This window comes from Schistocerca cancellata, chromosome 6, assembly GCF_023864275.1.
Source record: "Schistocerca cancellata isolate TAMUIC-IGC-003103 chromosome 6, iqSchCanc2.1, whole genome shotgun sequence".
Taxonomy (NCBI): Eukaryota; Metazoa; Arthropoda; class Insecta; order Orthoptera; family Acrididae; genus Schistocerca; species Schistocerca cancellata.
In genome coordinates, this window is record NC_064631.1 from 172268621 (window position 1) to 172284750 (window position 16130).

A 16130-nucleotide genomic window follows, 5' to 3' on the forward strand; every position below is an offset into this window, starting at 1 on the left:
TTCCAGGAGTGTACATTCCAAACCCATGTGCTGTATTTCATACGGCGAGGACATATGGCACTGTCGATGGTGCTCCGGCTGTTACACCATACGTGGCCGCTGCATGCACTGAAGACTGGTCAACCACTGCCCATTGCGGCCTGGCGCTGTTCCTAAAGTGAAGCTGCCACTGTCTTAGTTTCTAAACTCCTCACTCGAGTTCGCGTCTCGTCTCGCCGGGTGCTGCGCTCAGTTACCAAACTTCGTACGGCGAAAGAAGCGCTTTGGCAGCTGGCAGTGCAGTTGCCAGTATTCGTCATGGAAGTGCAGTGGGACAGTGACTGGCGGGGTGGGGAGCTGGATGTCCGACCTCCCCCTCCCACACTTCGGGCCCGCGGCAGTCGAACCTATAACAATGCCGCACGACTCACTGCAGCATTCTTGTTGGCAGCATTCTACTGACCGCCGTGTCCCTTGATCAAATGTTTTTTTTTCTTTTTTCATGCGCTGGCAGTGTTTGCCTCTTTACACAAACACACACAGATATATTTTCGGCATTAACAAGGTATAGTAAAATGCACAAATGTTACGTATAAAATATCCGATGAAGATGTTGCCTTTAGTTTTGGTACAAGAGTACGGTGGCCTCAAGATCGTCTTCGTCTGATAGATCATCTCTCGTCAGGACAACATGGGCTTTGTTACCTTCGATGTTGCTGTCCTCAACGTCTGATAAATAAATTACAATATTTTGTATGGATTCTTCTCTTAAGCCTTCGGTCTTGTAATCTCGTTCCACACATGGTTCACGACACTATTCCAGTCTTCTGCCGTTATTCGTGTGACAGCCTCATTATCCAGCCTCTCTGTGTCTCGCAACGCAAAGGTTTTAAGTCGCTTCCCGACATCTACTTTTATTTGAGCCCAGACAACTTCGATGGCGTTGCAATGGCAGTGATACGATAGAAGACGTATAATTTTATTCTAAGCTGCTAAACGTATCCGTTACATAGTACATCTTCCGTGGCTTATATCGCCTCACTAATACTTGAAGTTCCGCTTCCCTCATATTCTGTTCAAAGCATATTTTACTGTCTTTCAACCTGCTGACTATTTCGTCTCTCCTTGCAGCAGCCGTTGGTGCTTTGTTTGGATGTACAGAATGGTTCGATTCATTGCACATTACTAAACCGTGCCATAACTGGCTTTTAGTAGTACACGACTCATGAAGTAGTCTTTAAAGGTATCTGCTTTCAATTCCTCGTGGTAATCGACATTCCACTGAAACGACGCGATAGCACTGGGCACAGCCGCTGATCCATTTTTCGCTAATCTTATTATACCTGTATTCTCCGGATTCACTGCTAGGCTACAATGTCTCCACGTTCCATTAGGACTTTTTTCCAGAGAATTTTTCCCACCGGAAGCCGGCTTTTTCAAAAAAAAAAATTATGGAGACACTTATAAATCTGCCTATGAACTACTCACTGTCCGTCTGCGAAGCCTTAAACTTTTTAAGTGTTGGGTACACCTTCCTGCTATATTACGTGTGTGTATGTTGTCCGACGGCACTTTCGTCCACGTTTTCTGTTTCAGTCACACGACACGATCTCTTCCTTCACTTTGCAGGCGTCACAATAAAAAGGCTCCCCGCTCAATTGGCAGCCTCTTTATCATGTGTCTCCTACTCTTGCTGTAGACATGTTCAATGCTTCTGCCACAATGTCAATCAGTTTATTCATTGGCGTCAAAGGCCCTCCATTGTCCCTTTCCCTTTTAAAGTAAACAGACAGTCCGCATATAAATTCGAGTGCTTGAGAATTCAGCGTTGCTTCTTTCCCAAAAATCATCTTGTCTGCACTACAGGAAGCCATTTTCCACACACATGGCAGGAAACTCACATAACCAGTGGAATACATACGCAAACTTGAATGAAGCACGCAGCACCACTGACTGACAGCAGGGGTCGTGTAGCACTACAGCAACACTGGGCGTCCAACAGTACTGACAATGAATACAGGTTTATTTCATGCAGTTTCGGAGTAGACAGCATTACGGGATCTGCATACGATGGGCGTATGGAGACGTGTGCCTCATAAAAGGCTTTTGCTCAGAATTGCAGATAAAACTGCAAATCTTCAGAAATTCGACCATAGCTCACTGGAAGCGTGTAGTGCGGTCGCAATTTAGTGACTTTATAATTTACAAAATGATAGGCGTGCGTCCTTATCTTGTGAAGCTCAGCCGTTGAGTCAAGATTTTTTTTTCACGTAACGCTCCGCTGGGCGACTTGCGAATTGATGATGATGAGAAAAACACACCACCCAGTCGCCCAGTGGCGAAAGTCTCCAAACCGGCTGGGAAACGAACCTAGGCTCACTGCGTGGGAATCACATGCGCAGACCACCCAGCTAAGGACGCGGACTTTCTAAGTGATGCAGGTTGTAGAGTGCATTGTTGGCCTAATTAGGTACTCGTCGTGTTTAGACGATGTACTTCACACTAGAGATGGTTCTGTGGTGTTTTAATGGTGAGCTTCCTAGCATGGCTTCAGCACAGTCATTAAGGTTACCGTCATAATGATCGCTGATGTTTATTTCAACGTATGCGGGGTCCAAGCGTTGCACTTTTTTCTATATCCTCCTGTCGGAATTGAATTCCCGTCTTTCAAGCTGATGAGTTATAAAGAGCTGCTCATATACGTTTCCTGATTATGATCACGGACGCGTTCTATTGCGTCTCGACTTTCCAACTAAATCACCAGATCCCAGCCAAAAGGGAGGATAACTTTGATTTTCTGGAAAAGCAACTAAAATGTAGCAGCAACAACTCTACAATTTAATAATCCAATGTGGCCTAATTAGCAATGTGTGTATTCAACTGCATATGACATATGTGAAGAAAATTTTGAACTTTCTTCTTCACACTATTTAGGCCATTGCAATACTAGAGGCGTTGGTAGTAGGTCTGATATCTTCTGGGGGAGTGACTAATACTCTGTGCAGTAAAATGAAATATTGTATGCATTATTGGCTGGGATACCTAATCTGGAGTTGTTCAGCAACCTGCTGCAACTTTTTTTATTTGACGACACTTCGGCAGCTTCCACGTTGATGAAAACGAGATGGAATGATTAAGACAACGCCAATATATAGTCTCTGAAGAAAATGTCGGATCCGGCCGAGAATCGAACCTGTAACCATATGATCTAGAGGTGACAATACTGACCACAAGACCACAAGCTGCTGTACTTTTTTTCAGTGTGCTTACTTTTATATCATCCATAACTTCCAACGACCCTTTATCTCAAATTACATTTCTCATATACTGTATTTTGTTTAATTTAAGCACCATGTCAGTACATTACTCAGTCATTAATTTTACACTACTGGCCATTAAAATTGCTACACCAAGAACAAATGCAGATGATAAACGGGTATTCATTGGACAAATATATTATACTAGAACTGACATGTGATTACATTTTCACGCAATTTGGGTGCATAGATACTGAGAAATCAGTACCCAGAACAACCACCTCTGGCCGTAATAACGGCCTTGCTACGCCTGGGCATTGAGTCAAACAGAGCTTGGATAGCGTGTACAGGTACAGCTGCACATGCAGCTTCAACACGATACCACAGTTCATCAGGAGTAGTGACTTGCATATTGTGACGAGCCAGTTGCTCGGCCACCATTGACCAGGCGTTTTCAATTGGTGAGAGATCTGGAGAATCTGCTGGCCAAGGCAACAGTCGAACATTTCTGTATCCAGAAAGGCTCGTACAGGGCCGGTAATATGCGGTCGTGCATGATCCTGCTGAAATGTAGGGTTTGGCAGGGATCGAATGAAGGGTAGAGCCACGGGTCGTAACACGTCTGATCTAACGCCCACTGTTCAAAGTGCCGTCAATGCGAACAAGAGGTGACCGAGACCTGTAACCAATGGCACACCATACCATCACGCCGGGTGATATGCCAGTATGGCAATGACGAATACACGCTTCCAATGTGCGTTCACCGCGATGTCGCCAAACACGGATGCGACCATCATGATGCTGCAAACAGAACCTGGATTCATCCGAAAAAATGACGTTTTGACATTCGTGCACCCAGGTTCGTCGTTGAGTACACCATCGCCGGCGCTCCTGTCTGTGATGCAGCGTCAAGGGTAACCGCAGCCATGGTCTCCGAGCTGATAGTCCATGCTGCTGCAAATGTCGTCGAACTGTTCGTGCAGATGGTTTTTGTCTTGCAAACGACCCCATGTGTTGACTCAGAGATCGAGACGTGGCTGCACGATCCGTTACATCCATGCGGATAAGATGCCTGTCATCTCGACTGCTTGTGGTAGGACACCGTTGGGATCCAGCATGGCGTTCCGTATTACCCTCCTGAACCTACCGATTCCATATTCTGCTAACAGTCATTGAACCTCGACCAACGCGAGCAGCAATGTCGCGATACGATAAACCGAAATGGTGATAGGCTACAGTCCGATCTTTATCAAAGTCGGAAACGTGATGATACGCATTTATCCTCCTTACACGAGGCATCACAACAACGTTTCACCAGGCAACGCCGGTCAACTGCTGTTTGTGTATGAGAAATCGGTTGGAAACTTTCCTCATGTCAGCACGTTGTAGGTGTCGCCACCGCCGCCAACCTTGTGTGAATGCGCTGAAAAGGTATTCATTTGCATATCACAGCATCTTCTTCCAGCCGGTTAAATTTCGCGTCTGTAGCACGTCATCTTCATGGTGTAGCAATTTTAATGGCCAGTAGTGTACCTTGTCATTTTCTACCTTTAAACCTAGAGAACCACACTTATGAAGATACTGATATGCCCGCGTTGTTGAGATATGCAGTGCAATGTTCCTTCAGATATGCATGCATGACCGAAGAAATAAGCACTCCTGCGACTACAGGCGTCATGCAGTAAGTCAGTTGTGAATGCGGGCAACCATCAGCCGTGTAGTTTAATACGTCAACGGAAATTTGTGACAAACCAGTACTCGAACCCAGATTTCCAGCATTACGCGAGTGGTCGAGTGAACTGCTTTGGAATCAGTGCACGACTCATTGCCAGACCCAAATATCCAAATGCCATCGTTTATGCGTTAGATCCTGCACGTGTACCTTTTATGAAATTCCCGCATGGAGGGGTGGGGAGATTTTTGATTTCTTAGTCGCTGCCTGCTATCGTCGAGTCAGTACGATATGGCGGTATCTGTGGCGTCAAGATGCACGAGACTGTGTTCCTTCAGCCGGTGGCCGAGTGGTTCTAGGCGCTTCAGTCCGGAGCCGCGCGACTGCTACGGTCACAGGTTCGAATCCTGGCTGGGGCATGGATGTGTGTGATGTCCTTAGGTTAGTTAGGTTTAAGTAGTTCTGATGACCTCAGATGCTAAGTCTCATAGTGCTCAGAGCCATTTGAACAGTGTTCCTTCGGATGTGCATGCAATTCTGAAGAAACGTCACATCGTACTTAACAACACAGGTACTGCTATGTCGAACTAATCCAGTGATACCAGGCAGAGACTTTCAATCAAAATGCCCCTCCCTCCCCCACCCCAATATCCTATACGAGAATTACATGCCCGCATCTCGTGGTCGTGCGGTAGCGTTCTCGCTTCCCACGCCCGGGTTTCCGGGTTCGATTCCCGGCGGGGTCAGGGATTTTGTCTGCCTCGTGATGGCTGGGTGTTGTGTGCTGTCCTTATGTTAGTTAGGTTTAAGTAGTTCTAAGTACTAAGGGACTGATGACCATAGATGTTAAGTCCCATAGTGCTCAGAGCCATTTGAACCATTTTTTTGAGAATTACATGATGTGAATGACAACATATGAACGTTTAGGTGTGGTTGTAAGTCGTGCGCGGATAGTTAAGGCGACCACTCGTGTAAATCGGGAAATGTGGGTTCGAGTCTCGGTCCAGGACAGAATTCCGTTGTCGTAATTCCATTACACAGCTGATGGTTGTGCGTATTCGCAGCTTCGAACACATTTTATCAATAACAGTTATGTTAAATTTGAAATTTTCCCAGTTAATCAACTGTTCAAAAAGATTTCGGGCTTGCAGCCGGTCGTCGTAAACTTCATTGCACGATATTTCGGCTGGACAACTGCCAGCCATCTTCAGGTGAATCAGCGGTCTGTAAACCAACTGTTTTTTGGAGATACGTCGATGACACTTTCATAGTGTGGCCCCACGGAGAAGAAAACTTAATGGCGTTTTTTCATCATCTTAACTCCATCCATGAGAATATTCGATTTACATTGGAACTAGAGAAAGATGGCCGCCTTCCATTCCTGGATGTTTTGGTTAAACGGAAGAGTTACGGCACTGTGGGAAATTCTGTCTATCGAAAGCCCACTCACAATGATATGTATTTGCATTCTTCAAGTTGCCATCACCCATCCCGGACCATGAGTGTACTTAAAACCCTTGTACACAGGGCACACAGAGTGTCGGATGCAGAGAATTGGCCTAAGGAACTGGCACATTTGAGGACGGTGTTCAGAGACAATGGGTGCTCGACGCAGCAAATAAACAGGGCCTTCTCAACTAGAGCCAGGAACGGGGAACTGGATAAAGAGGAGGACGCGCCAGCCAAGTCCCTAGCTTTTCTTCCCTTTGTCGGAAACATCTCCTTCAAGATAGCAAGGATTCTTAATCATTTTAATGTGAAAGTGGTTTTTCGTCCGCCTTCTAAGATTTCGGATTTGCTGGGATCGGTGAAGGATGATTTGTTACTGCGGAAGGCGGGAATTTACAAAATACCGTGTCAATGTGGCATCGCCTATATAGGACAGACAACGCGTACAGTGGAAGAGCGTTGTGCAGAACATCAACGTTGCACTCGCCTACTGCAACCCAGTGGGTCTGCAGTTGCGGAACATTGTATCTCTAACGGGCATTCAATGGAGTACGACCAAACTTCAATTTTGGCCACTGCAACAACTTTTTGGGATTCCATTATCAAAGAATCAGTTGAAATACGCATTGCGGGAAATATAATGAACCGTGACAGTTGTTTCCAATTGAATAACGCATGGAACCCCGTCATCTCCGAAATTTACTCCAGACGAAGACACCAGAAGACTTCGATAGCTGCGGCCAACGACAATACCGACGGCAGCTGAGTAGTGCAGTTCCACCAGCGAGGACGCTGCCTCTGGGAGGTGTGACCCTTCTGTCTCCACAATTGCAACGCATGCGCGGCAGTACTATCAGGGCACTATATAAGCTGGAGCGGAGAACGTCTTCGTCAGTCCTCTTTCGACTCACCTGAAGATGGCTGGCAGTTGTCCAGCCGAAATATCGTGCAATGAAGTTTACGACGACCGGCTGCAAGCCCGAAATCTTTTTGAACAATAACAGTTATATTTTCAGCTCTTGTGAAAACTGAACAAAATCTTTGTCCATTCCAAAAAATGTGTGCATTCTCTTTTCGTAGAACGATCTGCAGCCAAATTTAGGTTAATTATTCGACTTCGCAGAGACTCAAACAGTGTGGCGTCGAGTGATGGCTTTCATGGACCTGGACCTGCTGCGGAACTGGGTGTACCTCAACGTGATGTTCGGCTCTGCGTGCATGACCGTGGCGGCCATCAACTTCTCGCTGCTGTTGCCCTTGTACCTGCAGCGCCACCTCCACCTCTCGCTGTCGGATACGGCGCTCTGCCTCACCGTGACGGCCGCTGGCGACTTCGTGTCCAGGATCACGGTGCCTTCTTTCACAGACCGCTTCAAGATCAGGCCGCGCCTTACGTTCTTCGTGGGCGCCATCTTCTGTACAATCACCCGCTCAGGTCAGGACCCCTGTCTCTGCAAAACCAAAACTAACATCAAATTCTGTTTTTTTTTTCGTTGTTACTGCTGGGAAAGATTCTTCAACAGACTGGGCTGGCGATATCTTGCATTGTATCTGGTGAGATCGAACTATCTTCATAAAACCGACAGACACTACTGAGGCTCAAAGCAGTATCTTCCTGGTTTCAAAAACCTATATTTCAGCAACTCAACCATTTAGCTATGGGGAACTGAATGACTGTACATACATGAAGGCTGAATTATATTTTATTTTGTAAATGATTCAGTATTTCTGAAACAGGTTTTGTACAATTGATGATAAGCGAAATACAGAAGCACGTAGAACTGTTTTCATCGAAAAATGTAATTTCCTCAGTAACTTTGAATGGCCATGGAAACATCAGTACAGTGGTTTAACTGTTGTTAATGTCTGTCAAGTGGGGCTGTCAGGCCATGACGAAGATTCCAAATAGAGGACGAATCAGATGTCAATTTTGTGTCGAACTGTCCACAGTATCATTTACATACACTAATGGAAGAAACGCCATTAAATAATTATTGTGGAGTACTGAAATTTTGGGAATATGTTTGTCCGGGTAATATATTTAAGTTATTAACATTGAAAGATCGAAGGTGAATATAAGAGTGGGATGAACCACTCCAAATTGAAATGCTGGTATATTAATAACAGGTGTAACCACAAAAATGTTGAATGTAAACATGCAAATGACACCGCATTGTGTTGTACAGATGCTGTATCACAGTTTGTGGGACGGAGTTCCAGGTCTGTTCCACTTGGTCGGTCAGTACAGGGACGGTTAATGCTGTTTGTTGATGACGCTGGCGCTGTAGAGCGATGATGTCCCATACGTGCTTTATTGGAGACAGATCTGGTGATAGAACAGGTATAGGGAGCGTGTTGAAACTCTATAGAGCATATTGAGTTACAACAGAGGTATGTGGAAGTGTTATCCTGTTGGAAAACACCCTTGGAATATTATTCGTGAATACTGTTCAGAAGGTCGAATCATCAAATCGACGTACAAATTAGCAGTCATCGTGCGTAGGATAACCACGACAGTGCTCCAGTTATACGAAATCGCACCCCACACCATAACTTCAGGTGTAGGTCCTGTGTGCCAAACACGCAAACAGTTTGGCAGCAGGCCCTCAGCTGGCCTCCTTCTAACCAATACACGGTCATAACTGGCACTAATGAGGAACTAGCTTTCATTGGGAATCACAACAAACCTCCATCCTCCCCTCCAATGAGATCTTGCTAGATACCTCTGATGTCACAAATGGCGGTGGTTTTGTGTCAGTGGAACACACTCTACAAGGCGTCTAGCTCGCAGCTGTCCCTGAAGTACCCGATTTGTATCAGTTTGTTGCGTCATCGGGGTTCCAACTGCGCTTCAGATCGCTGCTGCAGACGCTGTAAGATACTCCAGAGCCATATGCCAAACACGATGGTCTTTCCTCTTGTTACTGGCACCTGACCATCTGGTGCCCGGTCTTGTTGCGTCCGTAAATTCTCTACGTCTGCATCTACATCCATACTCCACAAGCCACCTGGCGGTGTGTGGCGGAGGGTACCTTGAGTACCTCTATCGGTTCTCCCTTCTATTCCAGTCTCGTATTGTTCGTGGAACGAAGGATTGTCGGTATGCCTCTGTGTGGGCTCTAATCTCTCGGATTTTATCCTCATGGTCTCTTCGCGAGATATACGTAGGAGGGAGCAATATACTGCTTGACTCTTCGGTGAAGGTATGTTCTCGAAACTTTGACAAAAGCCCGTACCGAGCTACTGAGCGTCTCTCCTGCAGAGTCTTCCACTGGAGTTTATCTATCATCTCCGTAACGCTTTCGCGATTACTAAATGATCCTGTAACGAAACGCGCTGCTCTCCGTTGGATCTTCTCTGTCTCTTCTATCAACCCTATCTGGTACGGATCCCACACTGCTGAGCAGTATTCAAGCAGTGGGCGAACAAGCGTACTGTAACCTACTTCCTTTGTTTTCGGATTGCATTTCCTTAGGATTCTTCCAATGAATCTCACTCTGGCATCTGCTTTACCGACGATCAACATTATATGATCATTCCATTTTAAATCACTCCTAATGCGTACTCCCAGATAATTTATGGTATTAACTGCTTCCAGTTGCTGACCTGCTATTTTGTAGCTAAATGATAAAGGATCTATCTTTCTGTGTATTCGCAGCACATTACACTTGTCTACATTGAGATTCAATTGCCATTCCCTGCACCATGCGTCAATTCGCTGCAGATCCTCCTGCATTTCAGTACAATTTTCCGTTGTTACAACCTCTCGATACACCACAGCATCATCTGCAAAAAGCCTCAGTGAACTTCCGATGTCATCCACCAGGTCATTTATGTATATTGTGAATAGCAACGGTCCTATTACACTCCCCTGAGGCACACATGAAATCACTCTTACTTCGGAAGACTTCTCTCCATTGAGAATGACGTGCTGCGTTATCTAGGAACTCCTCAATCCAATCACACAATTGGTCTGATAGTCCATATGCTCTTACTTTGTTCATTAAACGACTGTGGGGAACTGTATCGAACGCCTTGCGGAAGTCAAGAAACACGGCATCTACCTGGGAACCCTCTGAGTCTCATGGACGAATAGCGCGAGCTGGGTTTCACATGACCGTCTTTTTCAAAACCCATGCTGATTCCTACAGAGTAGATTTCTAGCCTCCAGAAAAGTCATTATACTCGAACACAATACGTTTTCCAAAATTCTACAAGTGATCGACGTTAGAGATATAGGTCTATAGTTCTGCACATCTGTTCGACGTCCCTTCTTGAAAACGGGGATGACCTGTGCCATTTTCCAATCCTTTGGAACGCTACGCTCTTCTAGAGACCTACGGTACACCGCTGCAAGAAGGGGGGCAAGTTCCTTCGCGTACTCTGTGTAAAATTGAACTGGTATCCCATCAGGTCCAGAGGCCTTTCCTCTTTTGAGCGATTTTAATTGTTTCTCTATCCCTCTGTCGTCTATTTCGATATCTACCATTTTGTCATCTGTGCGACAATCTTGAGAAGGAACTACAGTGCAATCTTCCTCTGTGAAACAACTTTGGAAAAAGACATTTAGTATTTCGGCCTTTAGTCTGTCATCCTCTGTTTCAGTACCATTTTGGTCACAGAGTGTCTGGACATTTTGTTTTGATCCACCTACCGCTTTGACATAAGACCAAAATTTCTTAGGATTTTCTGCCAAGTCAGTTCATAGAACTTTACTTTCGAATTCATTGGACGCCTCTCGCATAGCCCTCCTCACACTACATTTCGCTTCGCGTAATTTTTGTTTGTCTGCAAGGCTTTGGCTATGTTTATGTTTGCTGTGAAGTTCCCTTTGCTTCCGCAGCAGTTTTCTAACTCGGTTGTTGTACCACGGTGGCTCTTTTCCATCTCTTACGATCTTGCTTGGCACATACTCATCTAACGCATAATGTACGACGGTTTTGAACTTTGTCCACTGATCCTCAACACTATCTGTACTTGAGACAAAACTTTTGTGTTGAGCCAACAGGTACTCTGAAATCTGCTTTTTGTCACTTTTTCTAAACAGAAAAATCTTCCTACCCTTTTTAATATTCCTATTTACGGCTGAAATCTTCGATGCCGTAACCGCTTTATGATCGCTGATTCCCTGTTCTGCGTTAACTTTTTCAAATAGTTCGGGTCTGTTTGTCACCAGAAGGTCTAATATGTTATCGCCACGAGTCGGCTCTCTGTTTAACTGATCAAGGTAGTTTTCAGATAAAGCACTTAAAAGAATTTCACTGGATTCTTTGTCCCTGCCACCCGTTATGAACGTTTGAGTCTCCCAGTCTATATCCGGCAAATTAAAATCTCCACCCAGAACTATAACATGGTGGGGAAATCTACTCGAAATATTTTCCAAATTATCCTTCAGGTGCTCAGCCACAGCAGCTGCTGAGCCAGGGGGCCTATAGAGACATCCAATTACCATGTCTGAGCCTGATTTAACCGTGACCTTCACCCAAATCATTTCACATTTCGGATCTCCGTCAATTTCCTTCGATACTATTGCACTTCTTATCGCTATAAACACGCCTCCCCCTTCACTGTCCAGCCTGTCTCTGCGGTATACATTCCTATCTGAGTTTAGGATTTCATTACTGTTTACGTCTGGTTTTAGCCAACTTTCTGTCCCTAGTACTACATGGGCGTTGTGACCGTTTATTAATGAGAGCAGTTCTGGGACCTTTCTATTGACGCTCCTGCAGTTTACTATTAGCACATTAATATTGTTATTCCCTGTTGCATTTTGCCTACTCCTACCTTGCCGCGTCTCAGGAGGCATCTTGTCGGGCCTAGGGAGGGGATTCTCTAACCTAAGAAACCCCCACGTGCACTCCACACGTACTCCGCTACCCTTGTAGCTGCTTCCGGCGTGTAGCGCACGCCTGACCTATTCAGGGGGACCCTACATTTCTCCACCCCATAGCGGATGTCGAGAAATTTGCACCCCAGATCCCCGCAGAATCGTCTGAGCCTTTGGTTTAAGCCTTCCACTCGGCTCCAAACCAGAGGACTGCGATCGATTCTGGGAACGATACTACAAATAGTTAGCTCTGATTCTACCCCACGAGCGAGGCTTTCCGCCTTCACCAATTCCGTCAACCGCCTGTACGAACTGAGGATGACCTCTGAACCCAGACGGCAGGAGTCATTGGTGCATACATGAGCAACAATTTGCAGTCGGGTGCACCCAGTGCTCTCTATCGCCGCCGGTAGGGCCTCCTCCACATCTCGGATGAGACCCCCCGGCAAGCAGACAGAGTGAACACTGGCCTTCTTCCCCGACCTTCCCGCTATTTCCCTAAGGGGCTCCATCACCCGCCTAACGTTGGAGCTCCCAATAACTAATAAACCGCTCCCTCCGTGTGCCTGCTCGGACCTTGCTGAAGGAGCAGCCACATGTTCACTCACAGGCAGAGCGGGCGATGCCACACGGCCAGCCTCCACATTGACCCTCCGCCTCGTGCGCCGCGAACGCCGCTGAACCCGCCACTCCCCTTGGGGAGAGGGTGGCCCAACCGCGCCCGGTACCCTCGAAGATGTCACCTGGGGTGTACCTTGCGACGCACCAGACTCCCCACTGCCGCTACACTCCGAGGCAGCAGCCTGAAGACGGCTGACCGTGGCCATCAACACGCTCAGCTGTTCGCGAACAGTGGTCAGCTCCTCCTGCGTCCTTACACAGCAGTCACACATCCTATCCATCCTAAGGAATCAATTTACTGAAGAGAGTTAATCAACCTTTAACTAGACTGCTAATTCACTAAAGGCGGCTGTTTATTCACTAAACTGTGGTTGCTAGCCACTTCTTGTAGAAAACAATGAAAATAGCACTATCTGTCTCTGCACTGTATTGAAAACAAACACTAGCACTACTGGCACTATGGTTGACTAAAGGGACTCTGACTGTATTCAAAACAAACACGAAATCTATGGAACACTATTAATAGCACCCGACAATTAAAGCTTCCTAAAAGAAAATACACACGGAAGAAGAAATGACAAGTAAGAAAAATACAGTTAATACTTAAATTAAGGTAGCTCGCTGCACAGCAGACGTGAAACAGACGGCAGACGACATTCTCGTGACCATCGCTGCCAGCTATTATGTACAGTGGCTACCTTCCTACCAAGTCTTCCTACAGTATCGCAGAGGAACATCCAGCTTCTCATAGCCCTTTTACATAACCTCTTTCAAACTCATTGACCTATTGATAATTGTTTATATGGTGCCTTAAAGGCAAGGAGTTGTGTAACATAAACGAAAGTTGGTAGGTGTGTTTCTACATCTGGAAGACGATATCTTTTCAAATTTCGCTCCACTATGAGGATGAAAATCAGGTATGCAATAAACACTTATTGTAAAAGCTGTGAGCGTTAGTTACTTTTGGGTACTAGACGTGGTGAGCTGGTGTTATCAAGAATGGCTTACAGACAACGAAAACGCCTTTATCAACACTTCATTGAAATTGAACAAGGTCGTGTAATACCGTAGGGCTACTAGAAGCTGGATGTTCCTTCCGCGACACTGCAGTGTAGTTCTTCATGTCAGAAATTTCCTGTCATTTTAATACACTACTTTAATTCTCTTAGACAGATAGGAAATTTAATGTCTAGTTACACCTTTTTCGTACTAAATGGAAGTTACGTGAATTTTTTTCTTTCGTGTAACCACATATAGGGTGTTAGCGGTATAAGTGCTGATATTTTTCTAGTGACTGAGAGAAGTATACTGAACGACGTTACAACAGTGTTTATCTCAACTACAGACTAATAATTATAGCCACGGGTGTAGTGTGTTTTTAAGTGGGTAGGTACTTCCAAGTACATGCGGCAAGAGAAAGCCATTAACGCATGTTTTCAGCTGGGCAGCAGGTCAGGTGTCGATGTATGGATGCAAGGACGCAAAATGCTTAGCCTACACTGATGGCGTAGTCCAATTAGTAGAGCAGTTACAAACACACAGAAAACATCAGACAGCGCATAATGTGATCTGTTTGCTAGAAAAATGTTAGATACAGAGAAAAGAAGCAACTAACGCACTCATTAAAGTACCAATGATAATAATGTACTGCACTTATATACGTAACACCCTGAATAGCGGTCTATACAATAATATTTTATAATTTTCCTAATCTGTACAAAAAACTTCCGGTTGTTATATACTGATTAGAGAATAGTAAGAATCAAGCAAGTTATTCATGTTCTCTTTACTTAGATTCCATGTGTTCACATCGCTTTCACTGACAAACTGACTCAGCGACAACAGTATTTTTCTTTATTAGACAACGTACAGAACTGTATTCTGTACTTAATCTAACGATCTCATTTTCTGTCCTTTTATCACGTTTTATTTTGTTTGTATCTCTAGTTCTCTGTCAATTATTACAAATATATTCTCTGTTCTAACTATTTCTGAATCGATTTATATAATGTACGACCTATACTTGTGCCAACACGAAGTGTCAACGAACTAATGTGATTCGTCTGAAGCGTTAATTACCTATCATAGATCTAAAAATGTACCTGTGATGTTCTCACCCTCTTCAAGTGCATCAGGTGCCATTTCTATACTCTCTAATGTGCCTTATGCACTAATGGTACCAATTTGAAAACTAAACTGTGTCATTTTTCTTTATTATTACTACATCTAGTGTCCGCCCCTGGGAGCTCAGTGGTCAGTGCGACGGTATGTCATACCTAACGGCCAGGGTTCGATTCCCGGCTGGGTCGGAGATTTTCTCCCCTCACAGACTGGGTGTTACGTTGTCCCTATCATCATCATTTCATCCCCATCGATACGCAAGTCACCGAAGTGGCGTCAATTAGAAAGACTTGCACCTGGCGAACGGTGTATCAGACGGGAGGCCCTAGCCAAACGGCATTTACTACATCGAGTATAACTGAAATGTTTCCTGCAAAGGGATGACAGCAGGAATATTGGCCTGTAGCTTTCTGCGTATTTTCCATTTTGCTTCTTTCTCTAGTCATAGAAGAATTCTGTGCCGGTTAGACATTCTGGATAGGTACTTGATCACAATGACTGAGTCATTTTGTTTTGTAAAGGAACCTTGGGTAGGAGAGACATTGCAAGCATATAGAGAATTTCAAGTAACCAGATAGTCCTACTTTTTCAGCATTAATTGTGTCGTACTTGACACAGTCATATCGTTTAAATATCTGGGCGTAAAGTTGCCAAGCGATGTGAAATGCAACGAGCATATCAGGATTGCGGTAGGCAAGCCGAATGGTCGATTTCGATTTTTTGGGAGAATTTTAGGAAAGTGTGGTTCATCTGTAAAGAAGATAGCGTATAGGACTGAGTACGGCTCGAGTGTTTGGGATCCTCACCAGATCGGGTTAACAGAAGACGTCGAAGCAATTCAGAGCTAGACTGCTAGATTTGTTAACGGTAGATTCGATCAACACACAATTTTTACTAAGATGCTTTGAACAGTCAAATGGGAATCCCTGGACGAAAGGCGACGCTCTTTTCGAAGAAAAGTATTGAGAAAATTGAGAGAACGGCCCTATTGAGGCCAGAACGTGTCATAACGTGGTAGCAATGAGGCCTTTGTAGGTCGCTGGAGGAAGCTGGCACCACATCTGCACACACAAGTTGTCTAATGCCCGTAAATTCTTAGAAGGTAGGCGATGAACTCAGACGTCACATTGAATCACATCCTAGATTTGTTGATTCGGGTACAGATCTGGCGAGTTGTGGGGCCAGTACATCAACCGGATTTGCC

At 45.1% G+C, this 16130-nt stretch overlaps 1 protein-coding gene across 1 annotated transcript in view; it reads left to right on the forward strand.

The window, feature by feature from the left end:
• The first annotated feature begins 7553 nt into the window (after positions 1–7553).
• LOC126191571 (uncharacterized) overlaps positions 7554–16130 on the forward strand; it is a 29442-nt gene continuing 20865 nt past the window's right edge. The window contains exon 1 of the mRNA XM_049932498.1: positions 7554–7792. Coding sequence (XP_049788455.1) covers positions 7558–7792 — 235 coding nt within the window. The 5' untranslated portion in view covers positions 7554–7557. The remainder of the gene's footprint in view (positions 7793–16130) is intronic.